This window comes from Castanea sativa, chromosome 1, assembly GCF_040712315.1.
Source record: "Castanea sativa cultivar Marrone di Chiusa Pesio chromosome 1, ASM4071231v1".
Taxonomy (NCBI): Eukaryota; Viridiplantae; Streptophyta; class Magnoliopsida; order Fagales; family Fagaceae; genus Castanea; species Castanea sativa.
In genome coordinates, this window is record NC_134013.1 from 44,125,560 (window position 1) to 44,143,540 (window position 17,981).

Sequence of the window (17,981 nt, forward strand, 5' to 3'; positions counted from 1 at the left end):
AGGACATTGTACTTAAGTTTTACACTTTATTACAATATCTCCTTCCACTTTACAATTCCACAAAAGACTCTCCTCATCACTTGGCATTCTCTCTTCAATTTCTCTACATTAATTCTTCCATAGGATGCTCTCACGTAATCACATTTTCATTAGTTTCTCCCACTTCCTTGACAAAGAGTTTTCTTATTTAAAGCTAAGCAAATATTGAGAAATACCAACTTTTTCTTCTTCTTCTTCTTCTTCTTCTTCTGCAGTTTTGTTGTATACTTATATTTGATTTCTATGAATGTTATGGACTTATGGATTTTCAAAAAAATAGGAGAAACTCAAGAAAAAAAAGACTTAAGATGCTTAATTGGTCGATTAACTTGTTAGTATTTTGATTTTTGAGTGCTATAGAATTACACCGACAAAAAAATTCTATCAACAAGCTTGTGTTATAAATATACTGTACTTTGAGTTTTTCGTTGAATCAAAATGATAGTTTTACGTTGGCCCCCTCAAGCAAAAATTCATGGCTACGCCCCTGGCTTTGTGATTGCTGGGATGTGTGAATGGATTGGTGTTTTTCTTCTCCATCCTTCCTGACTCCACCATCGGCACCATCACCGTTTGCTATCAGCCCATCAGTGATATCAACCATAGTGCAGTTTGGTTGTTGCATGTTGGATCATGCTCTGTTTTATGTCTGGCTTTAGTTGTATGTGCTTCTATTGGCTTGGGACACCACATTTGTTGTGGGTGGTCCCTTACTTCTGGCCCTCGGTGTTCTTTATAGCCATTTCTTTTCTGTACTTGTTTCTTTATCAATAAAATATTTCTACTGTTTTTAGCTAAAAAAAGAAAAGAAAAAAGAAACAAACTTTTCAAACAGAACAATACCCACAAAAAATCTTTACAAACACCCAAGAAATGAGAAAGTGCCACAAAATAAGCAATGAACTATTTCCTACAAAGAAGCAAGACCAGTTGAAGAATATGACAATCCTAAAGACTTTGGGAATCCCAAAAAAAGAGGCTTTTTTGAAAAATTTCAACAAGCCCTGGCTTACAAATGCACAGGTGCAATGAAAAATAAGCACAATTAGAGGTAAAATAATCTAATCGTGAGTTGTTTTACTTATAAAAAATAATAATAAACATAGTGAAATGAACAGGGCTGAAGGGGTCGTGTTTTAGTTGGGTTCGGTCTGGTGTGGGTTGGATTTTAGTGAGGAGGAGGGAGGAAGTGAAGAAGTGAAGAAAATGCTTTGGAATGAGGGTTCCGCAGGTAGGCTTAACAGAATGGTCTAACCATGGGACCCACAAAAAGTAGAAAAAATTGAGTGATGAGAAGCTGAAAATATGTGCCAAACGGTGGGGTATAAGAAATTGGGGGTATTTTAAGTGATTAGTGATGAGTAATGAGTGATGAGTGATGAAAATTGAGTGATGAGTGATGAGTGATGAGAAAAAAAAAGCCCCTAATTATTATGGTTTAGATGTCGGCTAATTTCATTTGACAAACATAGTGTTACATAGGGTTCAAATCTATTGTAATTAGTTTAGGTTGTGTTAACATATGTACGAATAGGCAGATAGTTTACACAACACTTGCTCCACTCTCACTTGAGCAAGATTGTTGAAATCTGAATTTGAATTCTACTAGAAGAGTGATTACTCTTGAAAGTTCACTTGGTGTGTAAAACACTAGTGAATGTTTAGACCTCCAATATCAAATTAATTAACACAAGCTTATATTCAAACAATATATGTGCGGAATGATAAATATAAGCTATACCCAATTTGGCAAACTACTTCAACACATAAATAATCACAAACAAAGAAGCAATTAAAGGTTAAAGAGTACAGGAAGAGATATGCAAACACAAGGATAACACCGGCACGTGTTATCGAAGAGGAAACCAAAGAACTCGGCAAAAAACCTCTCCGCCGCCCTCCAAGTGGTAAAATTATCTATTATAGAATAAAGTTGGGATACACGAATAGCAATAGACCCTCCAAGCCTAATCTACCCAATGCACCTAAGCCTTCCAAGTTTCTTGCTCCAACAAGGTTAAACTTAACAGTGTCTTCTCTAGCTTTCTGGATCCCGCAATAAGCTCCAAATTGCATCCGCCATCTTTGGCATCTTCCAATGTTTCCCTTACTCCAAAAACACTCTCAACACTCTAAATGGGTGTGGGTTGTGTTTGGGTACAAATCTCCTCTCAATGGGTATAACAATGGGAGAGGGAAGGAGAAGAGAATACAAAGATTTCTCTCTATGAGTGAGCAGCTCTCTCTCTAATAAGGTAGGTGTGTTGTAGAAACCTTTCTTAGGGTTTTTCTCTCAATAGACTCCTTACAGTTTCCATGGGTAATGAGGGTATATGTAGTATGTGTGAGGAGAATACGAAAGGTCATGTGTTTTAGCAAAACAGGGGCATCTTGCGGCTCACTCACGACTAGTTTAAGTGGCGACCCGGGTCACGAGTTAGCCAATTGACAGAATATACTCTCTGGACAGTTGGCTTGACTCTTCACCTACCTGCATGTGCTTCTCATGTGACCTTTAGTTGTCTTGATCAAATCTTCATCACTTAATACTAAACCCATTACAAATAAATCCCACAAAAATACCAGGAAATAAATTTATACAATTACAACACTTTTTGTCATGGAATAAGCCTACACTAATGTTATGAGAAAAATCATAACTTAACAACTCTAAAGAGAGAGAGAGAGAGAGAGAGAGAGAGAGTAACCACAAAGTAGATCTAAAAATTTTGCTCCTTAAGCAAAAATTTATAATCCCTTTTTGTGTATTGGTCCTAAACAAACACTAATTGTGTAATTACAAAATGATATATGATTAAGACTATATGTTCTCTTTTAAGTGGTAGTGAAAACTACAGACTGATTGGTTAGACAGCATGCCTCCTCCCTCCATGAAAATATGATATATGATAGTTCCAAGCATAAATTTTACGATGTGTTTATATGATCTCACACTAGCACTCTTTGCAATATGGATCCTCGGATCGGTGAGGAACTAGAGATCGTGCACCCTGGTCCCATTGATGCCTCAGTGCTGATACAACAACCAGATCATTGATCAACCGATCTTTGGAATGGCGATGTGAAATATCAAGTTCTAACAACCGCTTTAAGTTTTTTGTTCTCTTTGACTTTTAGCAAGTTCTTTCAAAGTTGTATATCTAGTTTAGGTAATTTTTTTTTTGCCTTTGTGTTTTACTAATTATTTACATATATTCACTATTTTATGTGTCCAGGAGCTAGGTAATTTTTTTTTTCCTTTTGTGTTTTACTAATTATTTACATATATTCACTATTTTAGTTTATGAACTTATTATGACCTTGTAGGTGGATAGTTATTGCTTCCTTTACTTTGGCACTAAGAGTTGTATTGTCCCCAGTACTGATTTTGCAACTTAAAAAGTTGAAAAGGATTGGAGAGTTATTTCCTAAATGTGAGTTTTTGATTACTATGTCTTTGTAGCTTTTTGTTGCATTTATTCATTCTTTTTTTTTTTGATAGGTAATAAAGATATATATTCAAGAACACTACCTTATGCAGAAAAACATAAGGCAGAGAGAAAAATACAAAGGGAAAAGAAAGAGTAAAAAGATAATAAAAAAAGAAAAGAAAAGAAAAGAAAAAGGAACTAAGTACACAGGAGAGAGCTAAGGAACATAGGGAGAGAATCACTAAAGGTGAGTCTCCAAGCCCTAGACCAGTCAAACAGAGTGCCACTGAAAGAGGCCAATAGCTGGTCATCCGAACTTTCTATGTCCTCGAACGTCCTCCTATTCTGCTCCCTCCAAAGACACATATCAAGCATAATGGAGCTAAATTCCAAATGTTAGACAAATGCTTTCCAAGCCAATTCCACCAACCGAAAAGAGTATCCACCAAACTCCACAGCTGATAAGCCTTTCCACAGCGTAGTAACAAATGATCCGCCGTCTCCCCATTACTGCGGTGCATGATACACTAGTCGTCAAATTCCAACTCTCTACCCCTCAAATTATCACCTGTAAGGATCCTATCCATACAACGGTCCATACAAAGTAGGAAACACGCTGAGGAGCCTTAACCTTCCAAACACCTTTCCAAGGAAACATAATGGGCAAGGGGCTTCTCAACTTATTGTAAAATGAACGAATATCAAAGTTCCCATTCCTTGTCAACTTCCATCGCATACGATCTCCGTTCTCAATAGGGGGAAGATTAGAGCCCAAGGTACGGAGAAAATCATCCACGCCACCCATTTCCCAATCATTTGGTCTCCTAGTAAATTGAACATCCCAGCTTCTCCGCTCCTCTATCCCCAACCATTCAAGAGAAGAGGCCATCGATGCCTCTTTATTGAATGCAATCCCATACACACTCGGAAAAGTCAATTGAAGAGGAGAATCCCCACACCATAGATCTTTCCATAGCTTCACTCTATCCCTCACCCCTACCTCAAAGCGAATATTCTTGCTAAAATCCTCCCATCCTATGCAGATACTTCTCCACAAGCCACACCCATGCACCCCTCTAGCTTAGATGTCCATCCCTCCCATTCTTCCCCAAACTTGAGTGCTACCACCCTTCTCCAAAGCCTTGTCTCCTCAATCCCAAACCGCCATAACCATTTCCCTAGTAAGGCTTTATTAAGAGTAGTTAATTTCCTTACTCCTAACCCACCATTTTTCAAAGGTGCACACACCTTGTCCCATCTCACCAAATGAAACTTGGAGTCCCCCCACAAGAAATTCCTTTGCAACCTCTCAATTTTATTGGCCACATGTGTAGGGATGGTAAAAAGAGACAAATAATAAGTGGGGAGACTAGATAATGTGCTTTTAAGCAACGTTAGTCTTCCACCTTTTGACAAATACATTTTCTTCCAACCGGCCAACTTACGCTCAAATTTCTGCAAGATAGAATTCCAAACAGTAGGGGGCTTGTAGGATGCCCCCAATGGCATACCAAGATAGGTCATAGGCAAAGACCCAATCAAACATCCTAAAATCTCTGCCAGGACATGGACATTAGGAACCTCCCCAATGGGAACCATCTCACTCTTTAGCGTATTAACCTTTAAACCTGTCATTGCCTGGAAACAAAGAAGAAGCACCCGAACATGTAGAATTTGCTCCTCATCAGCATCAAAAAACAGAATTGTATCATTCACAAACAAAAGATGTGATACACATACCCCTCCCCCCTGTTTACCATTTACCCTAAAGCCTCGAAACAAACCAGCCCCTTCAGCTCTTTACATCATCTTACTGAGGACCTCCATCATAACAAGAAACAACATGGGGAAAAATGGGTCCCCTTGTCTCAATCCCCTCGAGCTCCTAAAAAAATCAACTAGAGACCCATTAAACAAGACAGAGAATTGGGCTGTAGATATGCATGTGCGGATCCACCTACACCATCTCACACCAAATCCCATTCTCTTCAACAAATCAAGAAGAGCCTCCTAGTTCACATAATCATAAGCTTTCTTAATATCTAATTTACAAATAACCCCTAGAAGTTTTCTCTTCACCCTACTATCAACACACTCATTAGCAATGAGAACTAAATCAAGAATTTGTCTACCACCCACAAAACTGTTCAAAGACTCAGATATCAACTGATCCAAAACCTCTTTCAGGCGGTTTGCCAACACCTTGGCCAAAATCTTGTAAACACTCCCCACCAAACTAATGGGTCTAAAATCTCGAATATTGGAAGCACCATTCTTCTTAGGGATTAAGGCTATGAAAGTTGCATTAAGAGATTTTTCAAACTTACTGCATTGATAAAACTCTTCAAACACAGCTAAGACATCTCTTTCAACAACTCCCCAACAATGGTGATAGAAAGCCAAGGAGAAACCATTAAGACTTGGTGCTTTATCTCCTTCCATCTCTTTGACAACTCGAAGAACCTCCTCCTGTTCAAACCTCTATTCAAGCCAGTCCCTCTCCAACCTCTCTAGCTAATCGAACTCCAAACCTTCCACAAAAGGCCTCCACTCCTTTGTCTCCTTGTACAATTCTTTGTAAAACTGTTTAGCTTATGCAATTAAGGTCCTAGGTGATGTGGAGAGTTCTTCCCCATTGATGTCTATTAATCCTCTAGGGGTGGTTGTGACGGCTGAAATGAATAGTAATACTAAGGTGAGGAGTTTTGATAACACTTTGAAGGTGTCTAATTGGGTGAAACATAGACTCCCCAATTTCAGTAGGTTGATGGGGCTTCTTTGGGTCGACATGAGAAGAGTTGTATTATGCTATTCAAAGACTTGAGATGGAGATTGAGGCAGCCAAGCTGGTGCACATGAAAGATGCTGCCCACCGAAAAGCTCTCTAAGGATAAAGGGAAGAGGGAGTTGAGGAATTTGATTTCCTCGGTTAATTATGATGGGAGATAGTTTTCTTTTCTTTGACTGCTTGACTGAGGTAGTAGTAGGGAGTTTACAGTTTCAATGAAGTTAAGAATGGTGTCATGGAATGTTTGAGGTTTGAATGATTCGCGGAAATGTTTGGTAGTTAGAAATTTATTACGGGAATGGAATTGTGATGTAGTTTGCCTTCAAGAAACTAAGCTTCCAGGCAAGGATAGACAGTTGATTTGTAGCCTCGTGCAAGATGTCTATCCCCAGAATATCACTTGCACCCTCAACCCAATCATCTTCGTCTCCACTCGGAACACCCCATTCCTCAATCCCAACTCTCGGTGGACTCAAAACATAATTGAATAGCTCAAGACCTTTAAATGCCCTGTCACCCTCTATTTTGCCTTACCCAGTGTGAACGGAGGCTCATCGGCACAAAGCCCACCAGAAATAAGACTCTCATCCTCTACCAAAGTCTCCGTAGGGCAACCCATATGCTTGGTTGGAGGAACAAACACCAAATCAGCCCTCGTGGTGTGGAAAAAAGCTGTAACGGCCCTATCCAGATTTGCCGGCGAAGCCCCGGTGTGAATCCCATAAAAAAAAGGACCACCTTCCAACACCAATACCTTCACCAAACAACAATTCATCTTGGTTTGGGTTGCCGAGCTTGCCGTTGTCATCGGGGCTTGTTGTCGCGTTGTGCCGGCCTTCTCCGGTGGCGCTGGTGACTCCTCAACGAGATCAAGCTCAACCCTTGTGATGTCCTGGGCATCCGAAGCTTCGTGAGGTGCTTTGGACATCACCAAGGCGTGGGCTTCCTGACTTAAGGGTCTCGAGTCCCCTAAAGTTGGGCTTTCACCCACTTCCAACCCACTTGGGCCGGTGGGCTCTAGATAAGAGAGGCCCATTAGAGTAACATCTTGGTCTGAGCCCACTACAAGAACATTGTGAACTCGTGAACCACTAGGAACGTACTCCCTCTAATCCCTTGATACCCATAAGGAACTCCTCAGACCACCTTTATTCCACACCACCCTCCTTTTTCCTTCTCCATTCACTTCTATTGTCAAGCTTTTTCTTGCCCAGTCAGAATTTCTCAGTTCACGATTATTTCCAAAAACATGTTCAATCCCATTTGATATGAAATTCAACGAAGATCTCCTTTTAAATCCTACCGGATTTGGCTTTCCAATGTTAAACTCCTTTGTACTACGTCGAGAACCCACAACTCTACCTTCTAGAGTCGTCGGACTTGGCAAGCTCACCGACGCTTCGCTCAACATTTTATGTTTAATTACTGGGTTTTGCTTCTTTGATTGTTTTCTACCTCTGACCTGCACCTCATACCCATGCATCGTATCAGCAAAGGATTTAAAAGGTTGAATCCTTGAGTTATCCTTATGAAGCTAAGCCAAAAATTTCGACTGCCCAGTCCCACCATTCGCATAGTTTTCAGGTTCCAACATCTTCCTTAACTCTAACCCAAAAACCCTCCATCCATTCTTTGCTCTGCCAACATGAATAATAATGGACCTCCTAGACCCGCCGAATTTAAGTTCAATCAAAAGTAGGAACAAGCCAAAAGAATTGGAGCTTCGTTGGAGGGTGTAGGCGAAATAACCTTCCCTGAACGAAAAAAAAAAATACTTCGGACTGATCCCAACGACTATCTGTTCTATACTCTTCATCAGCCATTGTGCCATTGTCTTACCCATGAAGACCAACTTCATGAAGCACCTACTCTCAAAAATCCTTAAAGAAAAATACCATCCCCCTTCCTCTACCATCAGCTGAAAAAGTTTGGATTCAATAAAAAAACTACGAACACCACCCATAATGTAGCAAAGATATCCTATAATATTACATAGGGAAATAATAAGAACTAAAGATCTGCTAGACAGATCACATCCAAATTAGGCTGTAATAAGATTAAAGAATCACACTAACACAAACCCTAGCCATTACATTCATCAATCAGATACATGTGTGCCATCACATACATTAAATTCATATATTCATTATGCACAACGTCAATCATCATGCATCATACGTCATACTCAACATCATGTTGATCATGTTCATGTCATTCATCATATGTATGCCATGTTATCAACGGGTACTTATAACCTTGCAACATCTTCTCAACACCACATGTTCTTATGCATATTCATGTGAAGATCTAGTCTGAATACAAACACTAATCAAGCTTCTAATTAACTTTGTGGAACCCTAAACATGTTACTATAGGCATACATAACCCTAATCATATTCCTAAAAATTGAATATAGAGTTCTGGGCTGGGTGAGCCTACTTACGCATGACTGAGGTTGCATATGCAGTTGTAGACATCCCATTTCACAACCCTAATTTAACTTTAGGGGTAAATTGGTCATTTTGTGTTTCAAAGGGTAAAATTGTAATTTGAACATTTAAATATTGAGAGTTTAACGATAATAAAAAAAACGTTACGGGCCTTAATTGAACCACCAAATCAAAATATATTGTCAAAATAATTTTCAAACAGTCGTGATGCACCCTCACAATCCAATCACAATCACATTTGATTTTAAGCACTTAATTTTGATTGGTTCCAATAAGAATTAATTAAAATTAATAAGTTTTTAAAATCTGGTTGGATCGCATTTTAAAATTTCATACAGATACATGCACCATACAACATGTAATAAATTTGACAAGTTTAAGATAAATTTTGAAATTTAAATTTGGTTGTAATAATCTAACTTCTGGCACTAAATTCTATTAAATCTTCTCATTAGAACAACCCAAAAAAAGAGTTGGAAGTTTCACACAGAAAAGATATGTTGAAAGAGTAAAAAATTTTCCCTAAAAAATGTTTAAAAACATTACAATTTCCATTAGCACTTTGAATCACATTTTTGACCTAGTAAATGTTGGAATTTGGCTTTCTTTATTTTTGGAAAAAGTTGTAGAGAATCAAATTTTATTTCAAATAACACAAATTTTTAAGTCAATCGAAATTTTAAGTAGAAAGTTATGGGCAAAATACCAACCAGTGCTCTGATTTGAAATCTAAAATTTCAAGTTTTGGCTTTAGTTAAGTCTAAATTTATATTATTAACCAGAAAATTTTGATTAACAAAACTTTGCATTATGTAATTTGTTTACAATTGCATGGATATACTGAAAAACATACATTAAGATGCATAGTATAATTCTTATATATATAATTTAAATACTATTGATAACCGCATGGGAAATGGTTAATTGTAGTGATACTATTGGTCAATTTCTTTTTTGTCTTTTTGGGTTTATCACAAAGAGGATAGAATTAGATAAAACATTAAAAATATATATTGCATTTAACTACAAATTTTTGATAATCACAAGGATAAGGTTGATTACACTTTGAATTTTCCACAATCGATAATCATTGATTTTGACAAACCATTAAGGAAATCATAATTGTAAAACTTTTGCAAAGCTTAACAAACAATTAACAATGGAACAAAATATTGCATCTTATTATTTAAGTGATGCTATAATCAGAGTAAAAAAATACAATAAAAGAGACTTAAAGAAGCCTATGCATCAACTTAAACATTTCAAGGTAGATTGAGCATCTTTTGCACGTCACTACAAATTCTTCATAACCGTAAGGATAAGGTTTATCTCGGTTCCAATGTCCCATTCCAATTTTGTGGCATGCTTGAAAGTTTGGAATTTAATGCATGTTGGTTCCTGCAGTAAGTAGTCAAAGCATTTTTCGGCATTTTACAAGCCAATGCTTCCCATGTTCATCATTTAAAATTTCCAAAAGGTTATCAATGCCTTCATTATTTGACTCACAAAGTAGCATGATTCCATAAATATAAGGTGCAATAAAATTGCCACATGGACAAGTTTTTTCAATTATTTTTTTTTCCTACAACGACTTCTTCATTCAAAAAATATTGGTAGCTTCCCACTATCAGTAGCGCATAAGGATTTTTTTGCTTCATAACATTAAAATATTAAGCCTTTTTCTTTGTCATGTAGTAGAGCTGCATGATTGAAATACAAAGTTAGCTCAATTTGTTAGAGGACTAATTTCTTTTCTATTAACTTCTTGAAGCGTTTTCAACTAATTAAGACAAAAGAAAAAAATTAAATTAATAGATTGAATTATTTATATAGAGGGAAATGAATAAGTAGATACAAATTGAAGAAATAGTTTTTTTTTACCTTAACTTAATGTTTTCTAAGAGTGTTGCCGAATCTTTGCCCACTTTCGAAAAGATTTCAACCCATATGTAATTAGGAAGGTTTTTTTAAAGTTTTCATATTGTTGTTTTGTTTGAAATAGTGTTATAACATGTCATCTACTATTTATAATAAAATCGTTTTTTAAGGTTCATAGTATGATATTAAATAACAATACATAATAATCACGTGTTTAAGAATTTTGAAATGATTATACATAATTCGATGGTGAAATAGTACAATTCGTATAGAATTTTCAATTTTGTATTGCAATTGGTTCTTAATGAATTTCATTGTTTCTATCCGTTAATATTAATACTTTACAGTTAATGTTATTGGTTAATTAGGTTCATTGAATTGCTATTTTAGTCCCCTAACGATTCACAGTATTAGAAAGGGGGCAATGATTTGGATCCCAGGAATATAACACAAACCAGTTCAATGAATCAACAAAAACGAAAATCAATGTAAAACATGAAGGAATTGAATTTGCTTAGAAGGAAGGGAAAAAAGTCATAACATAGAGAAGAAAGTTGATCAAACTTATTAATTATTACTTATTGAACTGTACAATGAGAAGAATCCAGAAACAACTATAAAGATAGATTCAGAATTGGGTCACTACTTTCTTCAAATTTATATTCAAATATTGGTAAATTATTAAAGAGTGACAAGAAATGTGATTCATTTAAATCACTCAACATATTATGTATTCAATTTTAATTAGTATAAATCTAGTCATTATGAGTTTAGTCATGGATGTTTATGTGTGATCTTATTATTATATGTTTAAAGTGACAAAAAAATGAAAAAGAAAATAAATACGAGTAATTATCATGTGATATGGTGAAACCTCCCATCAAATTTGACTCTTGTCATAGTTTATAGTTTGGAAAAAAAATTATCAAAGACTTGTGGGGTTATTGTTCAATGTGACATGAATTTTTAATTGATAAGATATAATTCTTGTCATGTATAAGTCACTATAACCTTGTTAATTTCTGTTCAAAGTGACAAAAATGAAATGAAAGAAAATAAGAAATCTAGCTTTTTACAATGCAACGTGGAAAACCTAATTAACTACTATGTAACCATGTCATGGTCTAACTTAAAATATAACTACGAAAAAAATTGCGGAGTTATTACTTGATTTGTAATGTTATAGTCCAACATGAAATAGAAAATAAAAATAAATAAATAAACAAATAAATAAACTGAAAAGAGTTGTTTAGTTACCCCACTTGATTTAAGGTTATCAGAAAATATAACAAATTAAGTTACTGTTACCTTTGTATTAATTAACTATTTAAATACAATATGATTGGAATATATAATATTTACTTTATAATGATTATTTTTTATCATTAGACCAAGATATTAATGAATTAAAATAATTTATTTATTTATTTAATCGGGGCTTTCATGCACTAAGAAAAATCATATAAGTACTATCTAATAATGCTACAATTTTATAATTGAAGAATAGGTTTAAATTAACCATTCTTAAGGTCAATCTTTGACCTAACTTAACTCCATTTCATATTTCAAATGGGGAAAAAATTCATATCATCCTTTTTAAAATGAGGGGTCCGTTTTATTCCTCTTCCTCGAATACATAGGAATCCAAGCCCTTTTCCTTCCAGTATTTTTTTTTACTCAAGATATGTTTTGCTATACAAAGAGCTTTGTTGAAGTAGGGGCTCCCGTCTTGCTTTTGGGAGATATCTTGATAGATCTCTAAAAAATCTTGGGTTCAAGAAGCGCCCAAGAGTTCCATAATTCTACAATATTTGTTATCTCCTCTTTCTCCGTTTGCTTTACTCCATCTCAGTTTGTTCATCCATCTTCACTTTCGCTTAGTAATTGAGTTTGATTAGACTCGAGTAGAGGCTTTGTATTTGGGAGTTCCAGAAGCTGAGGTTTTTTTAGGGATTATTGTTGGAAAAATGCATGGAAAATATGTGTTTGTATCACATACAAAACATGTGTAGCAGAAAAATAACGGATCCACTTCACTCGCAATTGATAACATGTATCATATAAGTTTCAGAATTAGAGAACAAGAAAGCGTACCTTGGTGCGGTGAAATTCAAAACCGAAGATTAGAAGCACTTGGGAGTACTTTTAATCTTCACTCCAATTTCACTTAATGCCCAAGATGTGTGGTCTCTCAATCAGTTTCTAATGAGAGAATAGGAGAGTGTCCAACACTCACATACAAACCATTTCATTCCTTGTATGAAAACACTTATGAAAAGGTCTCATAAAAAACCCTTAATGAAATTATGTATGTTTCTCTCCTTATATATAACTGATTATCTAATTGGGCTAGCCTTTTAGGTCATTCCAATTGGGCTCTTGTGTGTGGTTTGGAGTGGGACCAATAAGACACTAGCTCCAATGGGCCTTGGGCTTTTCTGTCAACTCTTAACAAGTCCAAAGTTACCATTAACTATATTTATTACCACTATATAAATATAGTTGCACTCTAGGCCTTATCTATAAATTATATGCCAAGACTTTATTATACATGCAACCCCTTCATAAAATATTCATAGTAATACAAAGTCATGGATATAGACTACCACTTTGAAGATTACTACATCTTAATCCTTGAGTACCCGGTTTAATCCTTTATGTTATTCATTATATATTTATGAAATCCAATTCCATAAATATATACTTTAATAACTCTTTACTAAAGTGGTTGGGCCCAACTCTCTGAATAAGCTATACATATGGTTCCTATACCTAATTTAGGTGGTGAATCCATTATCTACCCCTCCACCCGATCCACTAGGCCAAAGCGTACTTCTCAACAAAAGAAAACTACTGTGGGCACTTGTGCACGTAACTCCCCTCCCCCTTTTTGGCCAAATCATGCATAAAAATCCTAAAAAAAATCTCCTCCTAGGTTTTTAGTTAGCTTTAGATTCTCTCTCCTTTTCTTTAGAAAACCCCTCTCAAAACAGAAAATCTAGCCCTCTTTTCCTCCATTTTCATACCTCCAAAGCTCTTACTTAGGTAAGCTTGTTAATCCTTGTAATACAAATGGGTAGCTCTGTTCATAGCTACACCATTTCCTTTCCTTCTTTCTTTGTAAATACATTATTCCATATATATGAAATGCTTTTTTTTTTTTTTTATATTCTTCATCCATTCTTTTTATCTTTCCCTATATCTCTCTACTTATGTATGTTTATTGATCATGCTCTTTATTTCTTAAATCTTTCTCTACACTTGTGAAAATATGGTTTTCTACCCTTTTCTCTTTGTTGTCGTCCCTCTTTAAATCCCTTGTATTTAAAAAGAGAAAAAAACAAAACCCTACATCTTTGATAAATCCCCATCTTCCTAACTATAAGGTTTGTGCAGGATTTTTCCTTGTGCACGACCAACCTTAGTGGGAAGATGGTGAATTACAATAGATGGATCTCTCTTAAATGGGTTCAAAAAAAATTTCCTAAGCACAATATGGATATGTTTCCGGGAAAATGGTAGACGTCTCCAAGACTCCCTTTTCCCAATATGGAAAAAAATCCATAAATTTAGATGTGACAAGATTAGGGCTTATTTAGGAGAGATTTCTTCTTCTTCTTCTTCTTCTTTTTTTGAAAAAAAAAAAAGAATTTTAAATCAACCCTTTTACATTATGTCTTATCTTTAAATTCCATTAAATTCAAGCTTTTACATTATGTCTGGTTTTTAAATTCCTTTACATTCAAGCTTTTACATTATTTCTTTTCTTTAAATTCTTTTAAATTCAAAATTTTATATTATTGTCTTGTCTTCAAATTCCTTTAATCTCAAGCTCTTACATTTTTTTCTTTCTCTTAAATTCCTTTAAATACAAGTTTTTACATTATATCTTGCCTTTAATTTCTCTAAATTCTTGCTTTTACATATAAGCCTTTTAAATATTGTGCTCCTTTAATTTATGCATTCTACCTTTAAGCTTACTTTATCTTCCATTCCCTTACTCATGTGTAAAAGGGTTTAAGGGTGCTAGCTCTCTATCTAATACCATAAACCCAGGTTACAAAATAGTAAAAAACTTGGGTAAAAAAACCTCAAAAAATGTGTTTTCCAAAAGATTTTTAAAAAAAAAAGGTTCCAATAGCCATCCATTTTCTTAAAAGTAAACACTTTTCTCATGTTTTAGCTTTGGTTCTAAAAACCCTTTTTGAAAAAATTGAAATTTATTTTTCTTTGATTCGAACTTTCTTTACAAATGATTTTCAAGTTTAAAATTAATTTTCATGAAAATTTTTAGGCTACCCCATTTTAGAAAAAAAAAAGAAAAAAAGAAATATAAAGTTTAGTTCCTTTTGAAAGTTGGATGAAAACCATGGTTTTCACTAAAACCATGGCAACCTTTTTTTAAAAAATTTTAATGTTTACATTTTTCATCCTTTTAAAATCCCTTTTAACCAAGTTCTTTCTATCCTTAAAGATGAACAAAAAACCTTGGTTCTCATTAAAACCATGGAATCCTTTTTCTTTAAAAAAAAAACTCCTTTTCATAAAAAAAAATGCTTTTGTTTTCAAAATTTGTTTCCTTAAAATTAGCGCATTCTTTATGCATCAAAGAAAACTATTTTCCATGTAAAATCAAGAGAAGACATTTTTCCAAAAGGGGGTAAACCTTAGTTTCTTAATATAATCTTTCTAAAAGTCATGAGTTTTTGTAAGAAACTGCTCGTCTTTCCAAAGGTAGGTTTATAAGGTCTTTTTCACGTACATTACTTTCGAACCTTTTGGAATTACATTTTTTTGAGGTTTGTGTCTATGGTTCATTTCTATTCAACTAATAGACACCAATCAAGCTAACATTTCATCCCTCTCTTTTATTTTTCATGTACATATTCACATGCCAAATATGTGAATATATACTCACAGGTGTGTGTGTGTGTGTGTGTGTGTGTGTGTGTGTGTGTGTTGTTTGTACAAACACCTTTTTCAACAACTAAATGCCAAGTGTAAACACCCCATTTTGTACCTGGTTAATAACCTCTAGTTCCCAGCCCCAATGATGAGCTTGAAATGTTTACAAAGTGTAATTGATGGTATCTTGATAGTTTGGAAGTAATCACAACACAAAGTGCTTAAATCGTTTTGAAAACGATGCTGAAAATGACCTTTGCACATTGTTTTAACCATAAATTTTTATACACAAAGAATAATTGTGTGAATATTTTTCATTATAAATTAGACATCCTAGGCTTCACTTTGAACATAAGTTTTTCATGATTTGGATTAAAATTGACTTATGGCCGTTTGAAGTTAGGGCATTAGTGCAGTTGGAATTAGGGTTCTTGGTGAATATGTGTGCACATGTTTGGAAGCATGTGCACGTATAAATTGAGCATACCCACACATGCTTTGTTCTAGGCCTTTAAAACTACATTTTTAAGGGCCCAAAGTTTCATTCTTTGATAAGGCCAGCCCCTAGACCCTTAGGAACATCCAAAACCCTCTAAATAACCCTGAAACCCCTAGTTTTTAAGAATATAAATATCCTTTTATACCTCCAACAAAAACCCTAGCTAGAGAGAGATTATTTTTCACCTACACTGTTCCAATTTTTATTTTTTTTTATTTTTTTATTATGCCTGAATCTTTTGCAAACCACATCATTGTGCACATTTTTCAGTTCTTCAAAACCTCTCTCTAGTGGCCTTGAGGCAAAAACTTGTTTTCAATCTCTAAATCAAAACCTTTTTCAAAAGATTTTTAAGAGTTGTATTTGAATTTGAGTTGTGATAATGAAGAACTATTGAATTCCTTGACTCCCTTGACATCTCAATCAATCTTGTTGTGTAGGCATTGAGGGGCCGGTTAAATATCTACAAAGGTGTGATCCACAAGCAATGTGAGTCTCTCTCCATGGCTACTCCTTAATTTGGATATTCATAACTTTTATTTTTGTTGTTCTTAATTTAATTTATAGGTTATTATGCTTAGAAGGCATTTTTAATTTGTTTAGTCTTAATCCTTTGTATTTAAATCTGTCTTAATTATGAATTGGTTGTGTCGGACCATGTGCCTTACCAATCCATCCAACGACCAATTGGTGAAGGATGAGGGAGCAAAAATCTTTTATAGCATTCGATCGCAAACTAAGCCCATTGGTATTGGAGCGAATTGTGAATCCCTCACAATCCCTCCCTCACAATGCGGCTCCAACGACTCGAACCTATGACCTTGGCTCTAATACCACTTGTCGGACCATGTGCCTTACCAATCCAACCAACGACCAATTGGTGAAGGATGAGGGGGCACAAATCTTTTATAGTATTCGATTACAGACTAAGCCTATTGGTATTGGAGCGAATTGTGAAATTCCTCTCAGGTTGATATATACATGTGAACACTAACATGCTGTGGACATAACAAGGGGAGTTGCCACCTAGTTTTTGCAATGGTCTAGGAACCATATATATGGAATCCTCTCGAGGAAGGACCTTTTTGATCTTACTACTAGAGATATGGGTTCGAAGTTAAGGTATGGTCTTAGGAAGGTGTTAGGCACCCAAAACCGCCCAACCCTAGAGTTGGCTTCCTCTCATTGTGTCTTATGTCTTAACCCTATTAAAGGCTCACTTAATATTGTATTCTAACTCAGACACACACTAGCATACATCTAAGCATACAACATAGCATGAATCATCCCAAAAGACCTAATCATTCATTTATCATGGCATACCCTAAATAAATCTAGCACACATGTCATATCAACCTAGCATTCATCTAGCATGGCATAACATAAACCCTAGGATGTTACTATCATACATATCATCCACCTAACTTACCTTGCTGCGTGTCAGCACCTTTGGCATTAATGAATGAACATGTGAATGCGTGTTCATGGCATCAAAGCAAAAAAGTAAACCCTAACTTAAACATGCGAAAGACAAATAAACATGTGAAATAGAAGCTCAAAATAAATAAATATATATATATAAAAAAAAAGGATCTAAAACAAAAGCATTTCTTGTGAAACAAGAAACAAAATTAGAAAAATTAGGGTTAGGGTTTCTAGGCAAGATCATGCGCACACGGAATCCATCCTAGAAACCTTAGAAACATAGAAAACACAACAAGGCCTCAAAACAATAAATCTAACATCCTAACATGCTTTAAAACATAAAAACTACATAAACGTAAACTTTCTAAGCATATTGAAACATATAACAAGTGTTAAAACCTCACAGCTGCTCGACCACCCATCGCGGCGAAGCTCATGCACTTTTCTCAGTGCAAGAATGATATGGAAAAGTGTCATACCTCGGGTGCCTGACTGGAATATGAGTTGATTTTAAGGAAATTTTCAAGGGTAAGTGAAGTCGCCACCAATCATTGGATTTTTCTAAG

The 17,981-nt window shown here is 35.2% G+C and overlaps 1 protein-coding gene across 1 annotated transcript; it reads right to left on the reverse strand.

Annotated features, from left to right (window-relative positions):
* Positions 1 to 4,505: 4,505 nt before the first annotated feature.
* Positions 4,506 to 5,912, reverse strand: LOC142627780 (uncharacterized). The gene is made up of 2 exons (XM_075801677.1): positions 5,490 to 5,912; positions 4,506 to 5,108 (listed from the first exon to the last, which is right to left on the reverse strand). The coding sequence occupies exons 1-2, from the start codon at positions 5,910 to 5,912 to the stop codon at positions 4,506 to 4,508; spliced, it is 1,026 nt and encodes a 341-aa protein (XP_075657792.1).
* Positions 5,913 to 17,981: the final 12,069 nt, after the last annotated feature.